General features: G+C 40.2%; 1 protein-coding gene and 1 pseudogene across 1 annotated transcript; one reads left to right on the top strand and one right to left on the bottom strand.

Moving 5' to 3' along the window:
* Window positions 1-766: 766 nt before the first annotated feature.
* On the bottom strand, window positions 767-3,767 carry LOC117461527 (hepatitis A virus cellular receptor 2-like; annotated as a pseudogene).
* A 14,028-nt stretch (window positions 3,768-17,795) lies between these two features.
* LOC117460712 (apolipoprotein A-IV-like) lies at window positions 17,796-19,086 on the top strand. The gene is made up of 3 exons (XM_071206082.1): window positions 17,796-17,835; window positions 18,251-18,401; window positions 18,543-19,086. Exons 1-3 carry the CDS (start codon window positions 17,796-17,798, stop codon window positions 19,084-19,086), a joined length of 735 nt encoding a protein of 244 aa, XP_071062183.1.

The raw sequence follows: 19,086 nt of genomic DNA, 5'->3' as shown, positions 1-19,086 counted from the left end.
ATGTCTATGAAGTGTTTTGCTCAAAATACCAAACAGATCATTCATTCTAGCCATGCCTCATATCCCTCTGTTTCACTTCCTGTTTCTAAAGTGCTGATTTGGGTATAAAGCTTTAAAACAATAAAACATTGATTGAAAATAAAAGAGGAGGGGTCTGAGCATGCGCGGACCCGGCAGCTACTGTCTGAACTAAATGCTGCCGTGATGAAACGCATATCATGGATTCAAGGATCTGAAACAGTCTGGAGCTCAAAGGCTTTCTCTCGCCGGTTATACCACAAGGTGAGTTCCTACTTCTGCTTCCTTTCACACACATGATCTCCAGTACAGGTTAGCTCTGAGTGTTAGCGATGCTAATGTGAAACCGACCATATTACGTCCAAAACCGTCGGGCATTGTTTCTGATCGCAATGTTTCTGATTGGGCCGTGGGTCCACATTTCAGATGTTACGTCATTTCGGACGCAAATCTGGATCAGCTCCGTTGTTCCCCGTTTTTAGAGATTTGGGTACGGAGGAAAAGAGAGAGGGTTTTATTTTCTGACGCTGCGTGAGTTCCCGACACACCGGGGACACATGTTTATAAAAGACATCAAAAAGTGCATTTTCATTGATAGGTCCCCTTTAAGGCTCAACCACATAAAATGACGAGATGTACCCCAGCTATTTTTTATTTTGAGCGTAACTAAGAGCACACGCTATCATACTTACATTGATTAGCTTGGGTTACATGCAGTCTGTAAAATGATTAGGTCTTATGGGATATGTTACTCACCCTTCACAGTGAGAGCTGCAGACGCTCCCCCTCTCCCCCCCGAAGCCCACCACGCAGGTCCAGATTCCCGTCAGTCTCACAGTCGCCTTTTCCCTCACAACACGTTGATCTGCGTCTGAGTCTGACCCAGACTGGGGATCAAAGGTTCTGTTGTTCAGCGTCCACTGCAGAGATGCTCCTCGAGGCCAAGGGGTCACATCGCAGCTGATCGAGGCATCGCTCCCCCAGAGGGGCATCGGGGAGGAGAGGGACACTGTGGAGGAAACACCAGATTAATGACATGTTTCAAAGCTAGTTTTAGTTTATATTATCTGACATTACATTTCATTAGATGTACTTGATTGAAATTGTAAAAAGTATTAGTCATTTGTTACAGAAGCACGAAGTTAACAAGGCATTGCACATGAGTAAGTCAAATAAACAGTAACTATATACTTGATGTCTAACACTATCTTTAAAGTATTAGTAGCGGCTAAATTCTTCTTGTTTGTCTGAAGTTAAATCTTCAGCGCTGATTCAAGAAATTAAGGAAAACAAATTAAGGTAACAACAAACGATAAACGTTATTTAAGCAGTGGTGGAAGAAGTACTCGGATGCTAAGTAAAAGTAGCAATACTAAATTGCAAAAACACTTATCAGTAATGTACCTGCATTTAAAATCTTACCTAAGGAAAAGTACAAAAGTATTGGCATTCAAACATACACAGCAGGTGAAGCTGGAGTTACTTTGAATCGATTCAAAGCTGATTCATATTTTGAAGTATCATCTGAATCTATCAATTCATTTAAGCCGGGTTTCCAAAATGTAGTATAAGTTTAAAAATGTACGTTAAGGCTTTCTTACCTTTAATGACTCTCAGCATGATCAATCTTTCAGTGATCAGGTCTCCGTGCTTCACCCTGCAGGAGTACTCCCCCCCGTCCTCCCCCCTCACGCTATTGATCTGCAGGCTGAAGTCGTTTCTCTCGAAGCGGGAGTGAGGACACTGAATGCGTCTGGAGCCTTTGGAGGTCCAGCTGGAGCCCCACGTACTGCAGACCGCTCCTGTCTTTCCTCCACACTGTGCTGCGGACAGAAGGGGTCACAAACAATCAATTATTTTATTTGAAAATGTAATATTAGTGCAGGAATAGATTGTCAGGGCTGATGTGAAGAAAGATCTGTAGCATGGATATAAAAATGGGACATAATGAACAGGAATGTCATGTTTTCTTGTATTTTTAAGATGATATATTTTCCTTTAAGGTTGAAGAGAGCTGTTAATATATCCAGGGGCTTTTTTTTGGCTATTTGTTAACTCTCTGAGATCAAAGCCCTTAGTGGGTTGTTTGTTGTTGTATAAATGCTATTAAAACATGAATCCTGTGCTGCACAATCAAGTCATATACATGTTTTTTAATCTAAGCCAGGGGTGTCAAACTCGAGGCCCGGGGGCCAAATCCGGCCCTTGACTTCATTTCATGTGGCCCCACAAGAGCTTGCAAAGAATAAAATATGTTTATTATACGGTTACATGATGATTTAATGAAGCACGTTGCCCATAAACTACATGTCCCACAATGCATCTCAAATTAGACTTTTTTCTCAGAATTTGACAGAATTTTTTTTAAATGTTACTTTTTTCCAGCTTTTCTTTTGAAATCATTTTGTGATTTCGACTCCACTTCGAGCGAAGCACTTATATACTAACAAAGGGCTGGCTTATCTAAAGCCAGTTGAGTAGCACTTGAAATGTTTTAGCTCTGAAGCCTGATGTACTTATGATTCTGTTTTCTTCAAGTTTGTGTCTTGTTGGTCGAACGCACTTATTGTAAGTCGCTTTGGATAAAAGCGTCAGCTAAATGTAATGTAATGTGACATTCTCGAGACTTGCAATTATTTGCCCCAGACTTCTGCTTTCAGGAGTAGTTAATTATGAAGTTATTACCCTATCCAATAATAATCCAATGCAGAGGCAATAATGTCATATAATGCATTATTTGATATATATATGTATATATAAATTACAACTGGCCCTTTGAGTGCAGCCATAATGCTGATGTGGCCCGCGACTAAATTGAGTTTGACACCCCTGATCTAAGCTATCAGCACATTTAGGCTACAGGGATGTACAAATAGTTATGAGAACATACAAAAGACAGAACAAGACGAAAATGTTATCACCCAGAAAAGTATTCAAAACTAAAGGACTCAAATCATCATGGCCGCTTCTCTTTGTAATAAAAAAAGACCCATAATATTCACTCTGGGCATCAATAATCTATCAGGAGCAACGGGAAACAATACTTACAAACAATAATAACAATAAAAAGTGTATCTGTAACCTACTGTAAAGCATCCTCCCACCCGACTTCTACTGTTTTTATTTATTATTTTGTTTGTTGTATTGCGGTTATTTCTTGTTGTGTCTTTATTGGAAAACATATACTAAAATCTAAATGAAAAATATAGTGCTATATGAGGAGGGAAGTTTGGAGATGGTGTGGGATTTTGAGAGAGGAGAGATCGCATAAAGGAGATGAAGAAGGAGAGAGCAGTCATCAGCATACAGGAGGGGAGATGGAGGGATTTGTGGGAGTTTGGAGCGATGAAGCAAAGAGGGTCCAAGGATGAAGGAGAAGGCAAACGTGAAGTTGTTTTACCCTTTGTTGGCTTTAGTCCAGATTATCTCGGGAATCACGCTGGATGAAGGGCTTCCTTTGCAGGGTAACACAGCCTGAGAGCCTGCTTCAACAAACACATCACACTCCACCCCTGAGGAAGAAAGAAGAAAATAAACATCAAATAAAGAACATTTGCCAAATTAACATCTCACATATAATTTAAGACAAATGATACACACACAGGGGGGTTAAAAAACAACAACATATGTACCTGTCAGAAGAAAGGTTATCAGCCCAAAGAGGAAGTACTCCAACGGCATCTTTGTTTTAATTGTTTGATATAATGTCACTGTTGTCTCTTTCTTTCACTTGAACCTGCTCTGTTTCCACTTCCTCCTCTGTCCCGATGTGCTTTCTGATCTGATGAGGTTTTTATATGAGCGCGGGGGGGTTCGGTAGCTCCTCCGATGATCACGTGACTTCAGCTTCACGCCACACTTTGATGTGTGTGTGTGTGTGTGTGTGTGTGTGTGTGTGTGTGTGTGTGTGTGTGTGTGTGTGTGTGTGTGTGTGTGTGTGTGTGTGTGTGTGTGTGTGTGTGTGTGTGTGTGTGTGTGTGTGTGTGTGTCAGCATGGAACGTTTCAGACAGAGAAGTAAACAGGGAGACCCACGGATTCCCCTCTACTCTCTCTCTGTGTTCCTTCTTCACAAAACATACATGTGTGAAACAATATCTAACGTTACTCAAAAGCTTACAGGAGCGAGATGTAAACAAGGTAGACATCCTCTCTCTGGGCAGAGTTTGATACCTTGTTTTCTTGAAATTGAATATGTATTACTCTCAACACCTTACCTTTAGTAGGGAGACCAGGGACAGTTTAACACTTTCTGGGTTTTCCCCAATAAGTTAAAAACCATTTACACTAGGATAGCCATGTTGCTATATTATACATGCTCAATGTGTCAACTACTGAAGCAATGTATTTGAGATGTTTCTATTAAATAAGTACAGGGTAACTCAACTGTTACACCGTAGTGTCATTTTATCGTAAAGACATTTTAAAAGAGCTGAAAATAAACCTGTGGGTAACACTGGCTCATTTACAGTGATGTGGATACATGTGCAAGGCCGCCTATGGAAAGAAATACATGTACAAGAAAAAGAATACAAAGTCATAGCGTACATAGCACAATATGTTGGTTAAAGTCATAAATAAATAACTTGTATGGTTAAGTTGGCTCAACCTTCCTAAATTCTCCCACACCACGCCGCTCCTCCGCTCCCTCCACTGGCTTCCGGTAACGGCTAGAATCCACTTCAAGACACTGGTACATGCGTACCATGCTGCGAATGAATCTGGCCCTTCCTACATCCAGGACATGGTTAAACCGTACACCCCAGCACGTGCACTCCGCTCTGCATCAGCCAAACGGCTCGCTGCACCCTCGCTGCGAGGGGGACCCAAGTTCCCATCAGCAAAAACACGTGGGTTTGCTTTCCTGGCTCCAAGATGGTGGAATGAGCTCCCCATCGACATCAGGACAGCAGATAGCTTACACACCTTCCGGCGCAGACTGAAAACTCATCTCTTTCGACTCCACTTCGAGCGATAGAATTACGAACAAAGCACTTATATACTAACAAAAGGGCTGGCTTATCTACAGCCAGTTGAGTAGCACTTGAAATGTTTTGGCTCTATGAAACCTGATGTACTTATGATTCTGTTTTCTTCAAGTTTGTATTTTGTTGGTCGAACGCACTTATTGTAAGTCGCTTTGGATAAAAGCTAATGTAATGTAAAACATGGAATACATAAAGTATATTTAAAAAGTCATAGTCGTGAAAAAATGTGTAGAAAAAGTGATGTAAGATTTCGTGGCATAATAAAAAGGTAATAGTATAGTGTGCAGCAAAACATCGTGAAACTATTATCTTTTCTGGAAAACTAAAACCTTTAATATCAAATGAAAAGGTAATTATGTAAGCCACAGGGCACGAGCACAGGAAAGGAAAAATTGCACAGTATTATCTACTACAGTAAACTACATCATCAATATTGTGTTTATGACCGCATCAGCGCATCTTCACTAAATTAGGCTTCTTTACAGTAAATCACCAAACTGCGCTGAATGTTTCTTGTTTACAAATCCCTTCAGTTTCATTTACGGAAGCTCGAGCTGTTGCTCTGAAACCGAAATGACAAAACACCAACCACTGCTCCACCGTCACTGCCAGTCATCTGCGTTACAACCGATGCTTAACGGACTCTCATCATCATCATCATCATCATCATCGTCATCATCATCATCATCATCATCATCGTCATCATCATCATCATCATCATCGTCATCATCATCGTCATCATCACCATCACAATCCAGAAACCTGGTGTCTTCTTCTTCTGAAGGATTTTCATGAGAGTGATTCATCACCTCCATTCTTTCCCCCTTCTCGTCAGCTCTGATATTGCTGTAATAGAAACATGCTGACACTGCCATTCAAATGATTGAGCCTGTATACGATCAGCATACTTTACTAAATGTCGTTTAAGAAAAGAAACATTGAAGTTAATGGAGTAATGTCTGTTTAACAACTGGTGCTCTGTGTTTAAAATACTTGTTTGATAACTTTTTAAATCCTGATTAGGAACACTTACAACCTTACATTTAGCTTTTATACGCTTTCATAAACTAATGGAAATTAACATTTTCTTTATTGTATTTGTCAACAATTACAATATAGCGCAACCCATTTGTGATAATGTACAAATATTTCTATAGTTGTTGATAGTTAATGTTTATTAAAGTGTCCTTAAAGTAGGCTATTTTTGTTTCTATACATTAAAGATTGCTGTGATACATTACATTACATGTTAGACGCTTTTATCCAAAGCGACTTACATACTCAGTACTGTGTGCACTCCCCACAGGAGCACTTTGGGGTGAAGTGTCTCAGGGACACAACTACATGCTGACTGCAGTGGGGTTTGAACCTGATCCGAACACCAACGCACTAGACCACTACGCCACACGCCTCCCAATACATTTTTAATACTGAAATGATCAATCTGTACATACATTACGTCATTCTACATAACTGTGTGTGTACATGAAGCTACTGCTTTTATCTTTTCAATACTTATCCATGCAATTTCAGGAAAAAAAGCATCTAATGAAAGAATCCTTCGATCAATAAACAGTATCTGACGACTGTTTATAACATGCAGAACCAGATTATAGTCCTATTTTTATCTCAGTTGCTAGGTGAGATTGTGTCTCTCCGTCTTATTTCTTTCTTTATAATCTATACTACATACATAACAGTTAACCCTTATGCTGTGTTCGGGTCTCCCGTGACCCGTTTCAAGTTAAAATTATATAACAACTACCCTCTAGTTGTTTTTTCGGAACAAGGCTTCATGATATCCTCCACAGCAGCTATAAACACTACGGGTTTGGACCATTTAGCCAAGTCTGAAGGTCTCTAAAAAGAAAAGTGTATAATTTGGTGTTGGGGTCTGGGGAGACCCAGTTTTGGGTGACTCTGGATCAAATTTGGCCCAATCAACATTCATCTTTGCCTTTAGACGCCCCTCCCCCTTCATCCACCTGTAACAATAATTGTTCGCCACATGCACCTGGTCTCCCTCTGCACCCCTCCCCCCACGGGAACTCAAAGAGTACACTAACACTTGAACCTGAACTCACATATACACATGTTCAATACGTGGTGTGATGTGTTTTGGGCCATAACATTAAATTACAGCAGGGTTGTACGGTTATGAATGCATTATAAGTTAGCTATGATGTAGTTTAAACAATATTGGATGATAGTCATTTTGTGTGTTTTGGACTGAGATAAATCACGGGTCAAAATGTACCCGCGAACACCATGAACGGTAACAGCTTTCGAACACAACACAAGGGTTAAATACATTTGCTCATAATGAAGCAGCATTTAAGAATCATGTTAGAATAATAGAGCCTGCCGATTATCAGGTCCGTAACGAGAAGATGTGGGGGTGTTTTGATTTAACAGTAACTTCAATGATAGACACAAAAACAGCCGATGTTACAGTGCCACCACACAAAATCACATTGATCCGTTGCAGTTACTTTTTTAGGTGATTTAGCATTTTTCAGACAAAGAAATGTGCAGAAAACAAAACACATTTATTAAAAAAAGTTTGGAAAACCTACTGCATGTCACATACAGAAACATTGAGGGATATACTGTCACACAGATGGATGTGAAACACCTCAGAACATGTGGGTGAAACCACAGAGATGTTTTTTCTTCATCTGTGGAGACATTTCCTCTGGTAAAAGCCCTGTGAGTGACACACTAGTCATTTTTCTTCTCATCCACTCACAACGTCCTACTCACACCAAACCCATTCAAATCGCTGTCATATTTCTTATTGTTGTGGCTTCAGTTTGGTGTTTTCTCCCCAGAAGTTGTACAGTCTGAACTGTACCTGTGTTGGGGGCATGTGTGTGTCACTCAGTGTGAGGTGGTCTTTCCTTCAGATCATGTTCAATCCCCTCCATACGATGTGAAGGTACTGTAGTGGAAAATGCCCCTCATATGGAAACAATTGATCTCTGCGCTTGAAATAATTCAGATTATTATGTTAATAGCATGGGTTGGAAAATAGGCAAATTAGCCTGCTTCTGTAGAGATTCAGCAGATGAGTAGTTTGTTCCTGTGTGCATCTGTTAGTCTGCATTACCTCTGCTTTTGTCATGTACACGTATTTAATTATCTGATTTAACATCAGCTTTGACCTTTAATTAGCAATTAAGTTTCAGACTTTCTGAATTATTATAATCACTGCTGTGGTTTGGTTTCAATAAATGATATGATGGTATCACGCATGTGTGAATACATATAATCTTCCATTGTGATTTACTGGCAGAGGAAGCCGAGCGCAGATTTGCTGAGAATGGTTTTAAAATTGTGTTCAATCAGCATTTTGGTCAGCGCTTTCAAGATGAAGATGGAAACATGACTGTGGTGGAAAAACGTTTGTTTTCACATTATCTCTAGATTTTGCAGAAACCTGTCACCTAACCTTGCATTAAGTCTTAAACAAATGCTTCATCTTCTCCACATATTGATTTTTGCATGATCATTTTTAATTGTGCATCTTTTTCTCAAATTTGATCCAAGATTATTCAGCAATATGGTTTTGCACAAGTGAAAGAAAGTCAAACGTCCACATTTCCTTGCTGCATAATGTAGATTACAGGTGCACACACACACTCCACATTTACAGTAAAACACTCTCCTCTGCACTGAGCGTGGTCATATGTGAGCTTAATGGAATCTGTCGTTAATAATGTCGTTGTCTATTTTGAATTTCCACATACTCACTGACGCCTAGTAATAATGAAATTAAGACAAAGATCAGTTTTGCTTCTCTTGTTTCTTTGAAAATGACAAAATATTCCACCCAGCTCTTAACAACAGTAAGACTGAAAGTATCAGTCTGTGTGTGTGTGTGTGTGTGTGTGTGTGTGTGTGTGTGTGTGTGTGTGTGTGTGTGTGTGTGTGTGTGTGTGTGTGTGTGTGTGTGTGTGTGTGTGTGTGTGTGTGTGTGTGTGTGTGTGTGTGTGAAAAAAATACATCAGACGCATCTTTTTGTCTTTTTGCATATTAGAAACGGAGTTGGTGACACTAAGACTGCAATATAATGTTTGTGTAGCAATAATACATATGACATGTATTTTGTACATGTCTGAGTCTGTGTGAAGTGACAAGGTCTAAATTACAGCCTCGATATATGCAGGTTTTTATGTTTTTTATGACAGCTAAAAACAGCTATTAGTGATTAAAACAGGGGCATTATATATGTATAGTATGTAAAACAATCAAGATGTTGTCGAAAATGATACGGTAAAGAGTCATAGTATAGTTTGTTGGGACAAAGCCTTAAAAAGTATATTTAAAAAATGCCCGTCAAGCTAGCTAAATTAGCTAGCTCAACCACCAAGGCTCACTTTGACTTACGTTTGATTTGATTCCTCTTTGTTGGACGATGTGGTACATCGAAATTTTGAAATTCCAAAGAGGAAATCCTCAAGTTGAAATCGACGCGGTTTCTCGGGGAACAGATTTTATTATCGCAGAATTTGAAGTTTTAGTTTTTTTAGAGTAGACAATTGAACCCCCCCACACACATTCATCACATACATTCCCGTGTAGCATACCTCAGGCTGGGTTCAAACCCGTGTTGCAACGTTTGAATCGACATCCTTTTCCATTTCCACTGGACCATCTCAGGTGGCAATCGGCAAACAGAACCAGAAAGAGAAAGTAGATCAGTTTTGAAACGTTCCCTTCCTCAACCTGCAGAGAAACAAGGCTTTCTCCCAACAAACTCTTAACATTAAACATTTCTTAAATTGTTTGAAGGTTTAAATTATTTATTATCAAACCCATGTCCTAAATACACCTGAGCAGGTTCCTAATACCTGACCTATTTGATGTGAGACAATTCGACAAGGCTTGATAGGGATTTGGAAATCTTCAGTTTGGGTGTTGAACTTTAAAAGTTGAAAAGAGTGATTGTCTGGGGACAACACTGCACAGTTTTCTCGAGTGTTGACACATTCCTTTGGGTGTTGGACTTCAAAAACATTTGTCTTTACTGGGGAATTGAACCTATGAGCTCATAACACCTGAGCAGATACCTAACAACTTGAGCTATTTGATCTGAGACACATGGCTGCAATCTCATAGCACTTTTCAATATTTGCTTGATTTCAAAATCCTGTGACTTGGGAATCGAACCCATGTCCTCAAAAGACCAGACCAGGTTCCTTACTTGTTACGCAATTCAACCTTTGGCACTCTTTGCAGATTCATTGTGATATTGACATTTCAAATTGGGTCATAGACATCATAATTCAGTGATTGGGGGAAACAAACTAATTTCTTTGCAACACTTGTGACCGTTTGTAACATCTTAATTTGATCTGATCCGCTGACTGCAGTCTAATGGAGCTTTTCAATCTTCCCTTTGAGAGTTGTACTTCAAAATTCACAACGTTTGCGAGGGAATTGAACACATGTCCTCAGAAAGAAAGTGCAGAAGGAAACATCCATTAAACTCAGTGTGCTGCTCTGTGATGCTAGTTCAAGCAGATACTTGGCATCTCATCTTGGGTGCAAGTTCATCAATGTTTGGGGTCAGGCTCTGAGCTGAGGAAACTCTCAGGATTGAGTGAAGGTGTGCGTGCCATATATCTGGTCTGGTCTGTCAGGCATGACAGACCAGGAGGAAAAATGGTAATCATAATTTGAAAAGTTATTGATTCGAAAATAATATGATACAGTACTATTACGTCTGGGTCTCTGTGTTTCATTAAAGCTCAGCTCTGTGTGTGTGTGTGTGAAACGAGCTATTTTGTGTGCGTGCGCGAGCGAGAGAGCGCACCGGTACCGGAGATCGTTGTTGTTAGCTTCTGGTGCTAGCGAGCTACGCTAACGGACATAAGGAGTTTTTTCAACAACAAAGTGGAGGAAAGTCCTCTCCTGTCAGACTGAGAGGCTCAGTGAGCTAAAGGACTCTCTCAGTGGGTCTCAAACGTTTTGGTCACCATTAATTATTTCCGAGACACACATTTAAATGATCATTATAGTTGTAAAAAAATAAGAGAATAAATGAAAAACAGGTATGAAATACTATATGACAGTAAAAATAAAGTTTAAAAGGGTGATTTGTAAAATATCCATAAAGAAAAAGTAAATCTGTTTACAGTTCTGTATCAAATGGGTGTTGAGAGGTGTATCCATAGATCTCTCATTTTGCTCTCAAAGTGCACCAGATTGATGCTTTTAACTTCAATATTTAAAAATAAATCTTCCCGGGGGGGCATGCCCCCGGACCTCCTATGTGAGGTCCACAGACCACCTAAAAATAGCACTTTACCCCTACTTACACGTATATGCCGTGAGCTGATTATCGAGCCTTCATTGTAACAGTCGCGGGTACACTGTGTGTATAGGAGCTTATCCTGTCTATAGAAAAAATGTATGAAACTACATCAAATGTTGCATATATAGTATGCCTTGTGTGAAACTGAGGCTACTTTGTCCTCTGAAAGCTGACGGTGTTGGTGTCTACAGACCTTTGGCCAAACTGACTCATAGGACTCATAGCATGACACAGACTAGAACCATAAGCTGTGACGTTGGTTGGCAACATGGAAAGCTAATAGTGACAATAAATCAACCACTATAAATCTAATCAGAGCTGGACATCAGAGACATAAGGAGAGGGATTTGCTATTCTTGGCAAAGCCTTATCTGTGGCGACGCAGAAATAACATAAAAGTGATTACAATAATAATAATAGATTCAATTTGTATAAAGCGCCTTTAAAGGGACCCAAGGCTGCTTTATATGGTGAACAAACAAACAAACAAAAGGGACAAATAACAAAGTAAAACCCTTTAAATTAAATAAATAGCAGTAGGAGCAGAAGCAGGGGGACTGTGATGGGTTAGGGGTCAAAGGCCATGGTGAGTTTTTAATGATGACTTGAAGATGTCCAGGGAAGCAGCATTGCGGATCTTTCCGTGTATTCCAGATGGTGGGGGCCGCAACACTGAGCGCCCGGTCACCAACAGTTCGGAGCCGAGAGCGGGGAACGGAGAGCAGGCCCGTGTCTGAGGACCGCAGACTCCGGGAAGGGGTGTAGGGATGGAAGAGGTCCGATAAGTACTGGGGGGCGAGGGCATGGAGAGAATTGTAGGTGAGGAGGAGTGTTTTGTACTGAATCCGGGACGACCAGCAGCCAGTGAAGGTGGATTAGGGTGGGGGTGATGTGTTGCCAGGGCTTGGTGCGGGTGAGAAGCCTGGCAGCAGAGTTCTGGACGTAATGTAGCCTCTCCAGGGCTTTGCTGGGAACCCCAAACTGGACTCCATTGCAATAGTCGAGGCGGGAGGTGATGAAAGCGTGTATGAGTGTATCTGCCACGGAGTCAGAGAGTGAAGGCCGTAGTCTGGAATGTTTTTGAGGTGGTAGAAAGCAGATTTGGTGACAGATTTTGGGAGCCACAATCATGAGCTCTGTTATATTGCTCTTTAGTTTGAGCGGGTTTGATGACATCCAGTTTTGTATGGCCTGTAGGCAGTTGACAAGGGGTTGAAGGGGGGAGCTGAGTGGATGTTTGGTGCAGAGATACAGTGTAGAGCTGTGTGTCATCAGCGTATGAGTGAAATCTGAGACCATGGTGGCGGAGGATTTGACCAAGTGGGAGCATGTAAATGGTGAAGAAGAGGGGTCCAAGCCAACCTGATCTCACCAGAATGCGTGACTCCACCACGACTCCTTAACACCGCATTGCGTGGTGGAGTCACGAACTTTGCTACATTTACGTGTCTCAACCACGCAAACAACCCCAATGTAAAGTGAATGAGGCTCCTTTGTCGTGGTGCACACACGCATTTCTACAACGTCCTGCAGTGAGCTTTTTATTCTATAAAACGTTTTTAAAATCTACTTTATAGCTTGTAGTAACTCACGGGAGGCTTCTTTTTTTTAATTTGTATTCATAATAATTTGTATTTTTCGTCAGAATGTATTATGGCAACCCTGTCTCCTAAAAATTACGTTCCCACAGAACTAAACTGCATTCTCAATTACGTTTAGCTAGAAAAGTATTTTCTCCCACGTTACGTTCGTTATGAACGTATCTCAAATACGTTTATTTTCTACATATCTTTGCCATTTATTGTCTTGCTTATAATAATGATAATTATCATTTTAGAGCACACATTTGAAATCAGTAGGCGAGGCTGTAATTTTGCCAGCTGTTACTCTCATAAGCGAGGCAGAAAATAATAGTTTTATCTTGCCAAAAAGCTGCTGTGTTGTTTATTGCACCTCAAACATTAAAACAAATCCAGAGTTACGTGTTTCTGTACTTCCTCTAAGAAGAAAGGACAGTAACAGAAGATCTCTGTGACGCCAGATGTGGTGTTGTTAATGCAATATGATATCCGAAAAAAAAATCAGTTTAGGATGGCCGAAGACACTACACTACCCATAACCCCCAGCTATCGTTTGGGACTACAGTCCCGTTGACAAACCCCGTGATTAATCTTCAAGCTCTGGGATTGGATGTTGCAGTGCGCCAAGGTTACGCCGAGCGTCAAGCTCTTTGAAATGGAACGAAACCACGGCAGACTATTCAAAACTGGACTCGAACGCCCCCCGAGAACTACACATGCTGGCTATTGTGTTTCACAACATGTTCTCTATGGCACGTCTCTACTGGGAATTGTAGTTTTAAAAGACGTGTTTCCCAAATGTAGAAGTTGACAGTATTAAACTGTGTACAGCCCTGGAGGTTTAGGCGATAGGAAACACATTGGTGTGTACACATTTAAAACATCTAATTACTAAATGGGTGAAAATCGCTTGTATCCATAATGGGCAGCATTAATATATACCCACATGACAGCTCACTGTTACTTTGTAATTCTACTCCACTACAATTCAGAGGTTAACCTGGTATTTTTACTCCACTACATTTAGTTTAGTTACTTTGCAGATTCTGATTAATGATGTGGAATATAAACAACCCTTAAAGCAGACTTTAGTTACACCTGAATACAATTCAGGGAAGGTGATTGTCAAGTGGCAACAATCAGGAGAGATATTTGATAGTTGGTGCTTGAGAAGACTAAACATTTATCTGCAGATCTTTATAAAGTATATTCATTACTCGTTATTCTCTATTAATAGTTAATTAAAAACTGTATATAATTGCTATTTTGCACATCCCTTTCAAGATTTCCTAAGGTTTATTGACATATCATATACACAACTACAGTGTAGTTATGCAACAGTGCATTACAAGACATCTATCAATATGTGTGTATACCTCCACCATTAAACTGTCAAATGCTGCACATTTCTTATTCTATCTACATACATAAGAGTATAATTAAAGTGTATAATATCAGTTAAAATAAGTGCTTCAACATAGTTAACATTGCAGGAAAGCAATATATTAGACGTTAAGTACTTTGTCAGGCTTAATATATATATCTGTCGATAGATACCCCCAAAGCTTTTTTCTTATTTGAAAGAAGACCTAAAGTATTCTTTAATGTGTTAATAAAGGTTAATTAGTTTGTCTGTTTTGCACATCCTCATATTAATATCTTTGTACATCCAGCACTAAACTGTATTATTGTAGAGATCACTTACAGTATCTTCCTGATTTTTTATATTCTATATTTATATCATTGACCTTCTACTTTCCCCCTATGAAAGTATGTGCTCTTAATATTTGTTTAATCAAATAACATTATTCAACAAAAATAACATTATACAACAAAAATAATTCAATAACATGCTTTAACCACTAGGCGGTGCACACAAGGTACACACAGCATCAGAGGTTGCGCTAGACTTTTCCACTGCCCGTCATTTTGACGGACAGGATCGTAAAACTTCCGTCAAAATCCAGAATTACCCGTCGGCCTTTACACAACTCTGACGAGGGGGGGAAGCATGCTCGTGAACTGTCAACGGGGGGGGGGGGGGGGGGCAGTTCACATGCGCCGTGTTATGCATGGCTGCTGCACCTCGCGGGAGCGTGCACAGCGTAAAGCCAAAACTCACAGACATTTCAATGATTTGTACGGCACAGTTAGGTTTGGAAACGCTATAATTTCCTTTTTGGAGGACATGCATAACACGGCATAACACCGGAGCCTCGCTGCGGGGAAACTTTGGCGCTGTTCCGAGTTTGTTCTAATCTGTCAAAATGACGGACTGCTTTCAGATTTGTCTGTCATTGTGCCACAACATCTGTCATTGACGGAAAATATTCGGTTAACGCGACCTCTGCACAGCATACTAATAATAACTTTGTATTATTAGTGTAGGACACTTACGTATGTATGACATCTGAAGATGTGTAGTTTACTAGTTTTATTCATGTTTTTACATAATTTTACAGGATATTGCTATACTATTTCTCATGTTTTACTTCTACATATTAATATCTGATTTGTAAAACATCACAGACAGAAAGGTATATCCGTCATTTAATGGTAAGCTATTGCAATTGTGATTCCATAGAGTGTCTCCCATCACCCAAATCCCCTGACTATTCTCTCAACTCAGTATTTACATTCTTATATTCAAAGAAAATCGGTAATATCTTTAAAAACTATAAGTCCTTTTCGATCAGCTGTGCACCGTTATGGTGTAAATATAACCTATCTACCAATTGGATCAAATATAAAAGTCAGCCGAATTACTATTGATACTGCAAGGAGACGTATTTTGTGAAAAGAAATGCAAGATGTTGTTTAATTGTTGATATATTTATGATCCACGTCACATATTGAGTTTTGGCGGCAGTTCTCCAGTTTGTCCAGAAATCTTCTCATCAGGGCTGTATAAATAAAGAACTACGGCAGATGTGTAATATTTAATGCAGCCGAACCGTGTATTACAATGCAGTTATGTGATGACTTCCAAAGAGAAAAGCAAGAACACTCGGAAGTATTATTTTTTTTTTATGTTTTTGGATATCATATCGTATTAACATCATATCCCAACATGCATTGCTGCTAAAACATCCAATCACCGAGCTTCACGCTGAGGATCTTGGGTAATCTGTTATGGGTGTCCTGTGACTTTATTTACGACTAACAAGCCCAAGATTATAGAATTAAACGAATAAATAAAAACAAGGATAATTGTGTGTTATTGTTGAGTAAATAACAGTGTGTTATTTAGAAAAGAATAACAAATTAGAAGGAAAAAAAGATTTAAAAAAATACAGATTTCAGTATTTTGAGGCTCTGAGCCCCATTTCTTTTCCTCACAGATTGCAAAAAAAGTCAGACATTATAGGACTTAAAATAAAAATGAAAAATGAAAAAGATAAAACACTGGCATGTAATTTACGTTAGAATAAATAGAATGGTTTTGAATAATATATGAGAGTAAAATCTACGTCACTTTACAGCCACGCCCACTTTTGGGGAAACCAACGCTGTCATTTGAACGGCGATCAAGCCTGCAGCCACAGAGATCTTCTGTTACTGTCCTTTCTTCTTAGAGGAAGTACCGAAATACGTAACTCTGGATTTGTTTTAATGTTTGAGGTGCAATAAACGACACAGCAGCTTTTTGGCATGTTAAAACTATTATGTTCTGCCTCGCTCATGAGAGTAACAGCTGGCAAAATTACAGCCTCGCCTACTGATTTCAAATGTGTGCTCTAAAATGATATTTATAAATGACTAATCATTATTATTAGCAAGACAATAAATGGCAAATATATGTAGAAAATAAACGTATTTGAGATACGTTCATAAGAAACGTAATGTGGGAGAAAATACGTTTCTAGCTAAACGTAATAGAGAATGCAGTTTAGTTCTGTGGGAACGTAATTTTAGGAGACAGGGTTGCCATAATACATTCTGACGAAAAATAACAATTATTATGAATACAAATAAAATAAAAGAAGCCTCCCGTGAGTTACCACAAGCTATAAAGTAGATTTTAAAAACGTTGTATAGAATAAAATCTCACTGCAGGACGTTGTAGAAATGCGTGTGTGCACCACGACAAAGGAGCCTCATTCACTTTACATTGGGGGTTGTTTGCGTGGTTCAGACACGTAAATGTAGCAAAGTTTGTGACTCCACCACGCAATGCGGTGTTAAGGAGTCGTGGTGAGTCACGCATTCTGGTGAGATCAGGTTGGTCCAAGCCCAGAGCCTTGAGGTACACCTTGGTTGACTGAGGCCGAAGGGGAACTGCAGTCACTGATGGTGACAAAGTGTTTCCGGTTTGAGAGGTAGGACTCAAACGAGGCAAGAGCTGTGCGACTGACATACCTTTGAGGACAGGAGGGCTTTTGAGGACAAGGTCCATTCAAAGTTACACTTGAGGATTTAGTCACACTCTAACACAGAGGAATCACACATAATCAGGCCAAATAAATATAAAAAGGCACATGACTAAATCAATACTGTTTGGAAGATGATAACTGACATATGAAACTGTCTAAAATAAATGATTTGCTTGTTGTGTCCGTGCATTGGTGCAACAATATTGGGTCGTGCATGATTGCTGCGTGGTGCCTGGCACTGAGTGTCTGTGAGGATAGCAGGATGAGGCAAGGTGACAGCAAGACACTCACCCCTGAACTTTGGGATCATTAGAGTCCGGATTGCTTTATAAGCTGCAGAACCTCACCAGCTCAACACAAGCAGTGCCACGTGGATTTGTAGATACAACAACAAACTCAAGTGAGATGATGAAGGATTGCCTCGGAGTAGCTTCTGAATTTTTTCTTTTTAAACTAAATCTCAGTGAACATGCTTTGCTAACTATCTTTGTATCTCCTTGTTATTAAGATATAAGAGCCATGAAGGTCCTTGTTGTGCTCGTTCTTGCCGTTTTCACTGGTGAGTATGGTGGAAAAATATCCCGTTTTGGAGCGTGACATCAGCTGGTACGCTCAAATCAAAAGACTTCAAGGAAAAATATAGAATTGCAATGAGATTTTTGGACCATTGAAGTCATTGGTCCACCCAGCAATTCCTTGGATTGGAAATTAACCGATTCACACACACATTAATACACTGGTGTGTACTGATATGGAACCTTGTATGGGTGACCACATAAGGAGCCAGACTGCTCATCATCTAACCTAATGCTCATTCACACACACTCACACATGCCTCTGGGATTTGGAAGTTAAGTATAGTGCCACTTTACCTCCTTCGGAATATTTTTTGTGTTAAAATACCTGAAAACACTCTGAAATATTTTGAACCTTCCAACTGTTCTTCAAAACTGTTTTTTCTGTCTGTTCAACAGGCTGCACTGCCAACATCTTATATGCTGATGCACCCAAGCCACAGATTGAATTGCTGACTGAGGCCTTCTGGGACTATGCCGCCAAGGCAACAGCGACAGCTGATGACACCCTCCAGGTGATCAAGAAATCACCGTTTGGCCGGGGTGTCAAGTAAGTCTAGACAAGACCATTGTTACCATTGTCGACATGTAATGATGCAAACAAAAAAAGGTATACTGCAAACTGATATGCAATTTTTCCTCACTGATTTCGAATTAAAGGTAACATCCCATTTGTCTCGCTCCTTTCTAGTGACCGTCTGGAAGACACTAGATTTATGACCGGCATGTATTTGCACTTCATGCTCGAGATGCTTCCCCCTGCAACTAGGGACATGCTCCATAAAGTCATCACAGAGGCCGAAGAGCTGAATGGGCATGTGGAAAGGGAGCTGGCCGCTGCCAAGGACATCATGAAGGTCCAGATCCAGCAGAGAGTGGAGCAGCTCAAACAGAAGCTGGCCCCCTATGCTGAGTCCATTGACACCGAGGCTGTGAGAGCCACCCTGGAGCAGAAGAGCGAGGAGCTGAAGCAGAGTGTGAAGGACCTGCAGGCTCAGCTCGAGCCCTACACTGATGACCTGAAGCTGAAGGTGGACCAATACCTGCAGGACTTCCAGGAGCGTGTGGCCCCCGTGACCCATCGGGTTCAAGATCAAATGATCCAGATGCTACACCCCTACGTCGAAGACCTCCGGTTCCGCCTCTTCTCCTTCTATGAGGCCCAACGCCAAAGGAACATAAGTCAACCTCCCTCACCTAAAGGGAAAGTAACTGCATCAACAGAAACAGAATAA

This window comes from Pseudochaenichthys georgianus, chromosome 16 (genome assembly GCF_902827115.2).
Source record: "Pseudochaenichthys georgianus chromosome 16, fPseGeo1.2, whole genome shotgun sequence".
Lineage (NCBI taxonomy): Eukaryota > Metazoa > Chordata > Actinopteri > Perciformes > Channichthyidae > Pseudochaenichthys > Pseudochaenichthys georgianus.
This window is presented reverse-complemented; position numbering and strand designations above follow the sequence as displayed.

What these genes read in the sequence shown, in the direction of transcription:
- LOC117460712 (XM_071206082.1), top strand. Translation starts at nt 17,796, where the DNA reads ATGAAGGTCCTTGTTGTGCTCGTTCTTGCCGTTTTCACTG. An exon ending in CGTTCTTGCCGTTTTCACTG is followed by an intron (nt 17,836 to 18,250) that starts GTGAGTATGGTG and finishes TCTGTTCAACAG; the next exon opens with GCTGCACTGCCAACATCTTA. An exon ending in CCGTTTGGCCGGGGTGTCAA is followed by an intron (nt 18,402 to 18,542) that starts GTAAGTCTAGAC and finishes GCTCCTTTCTAG; the next exon opens with TGACCGTCTGGAAGACACTA.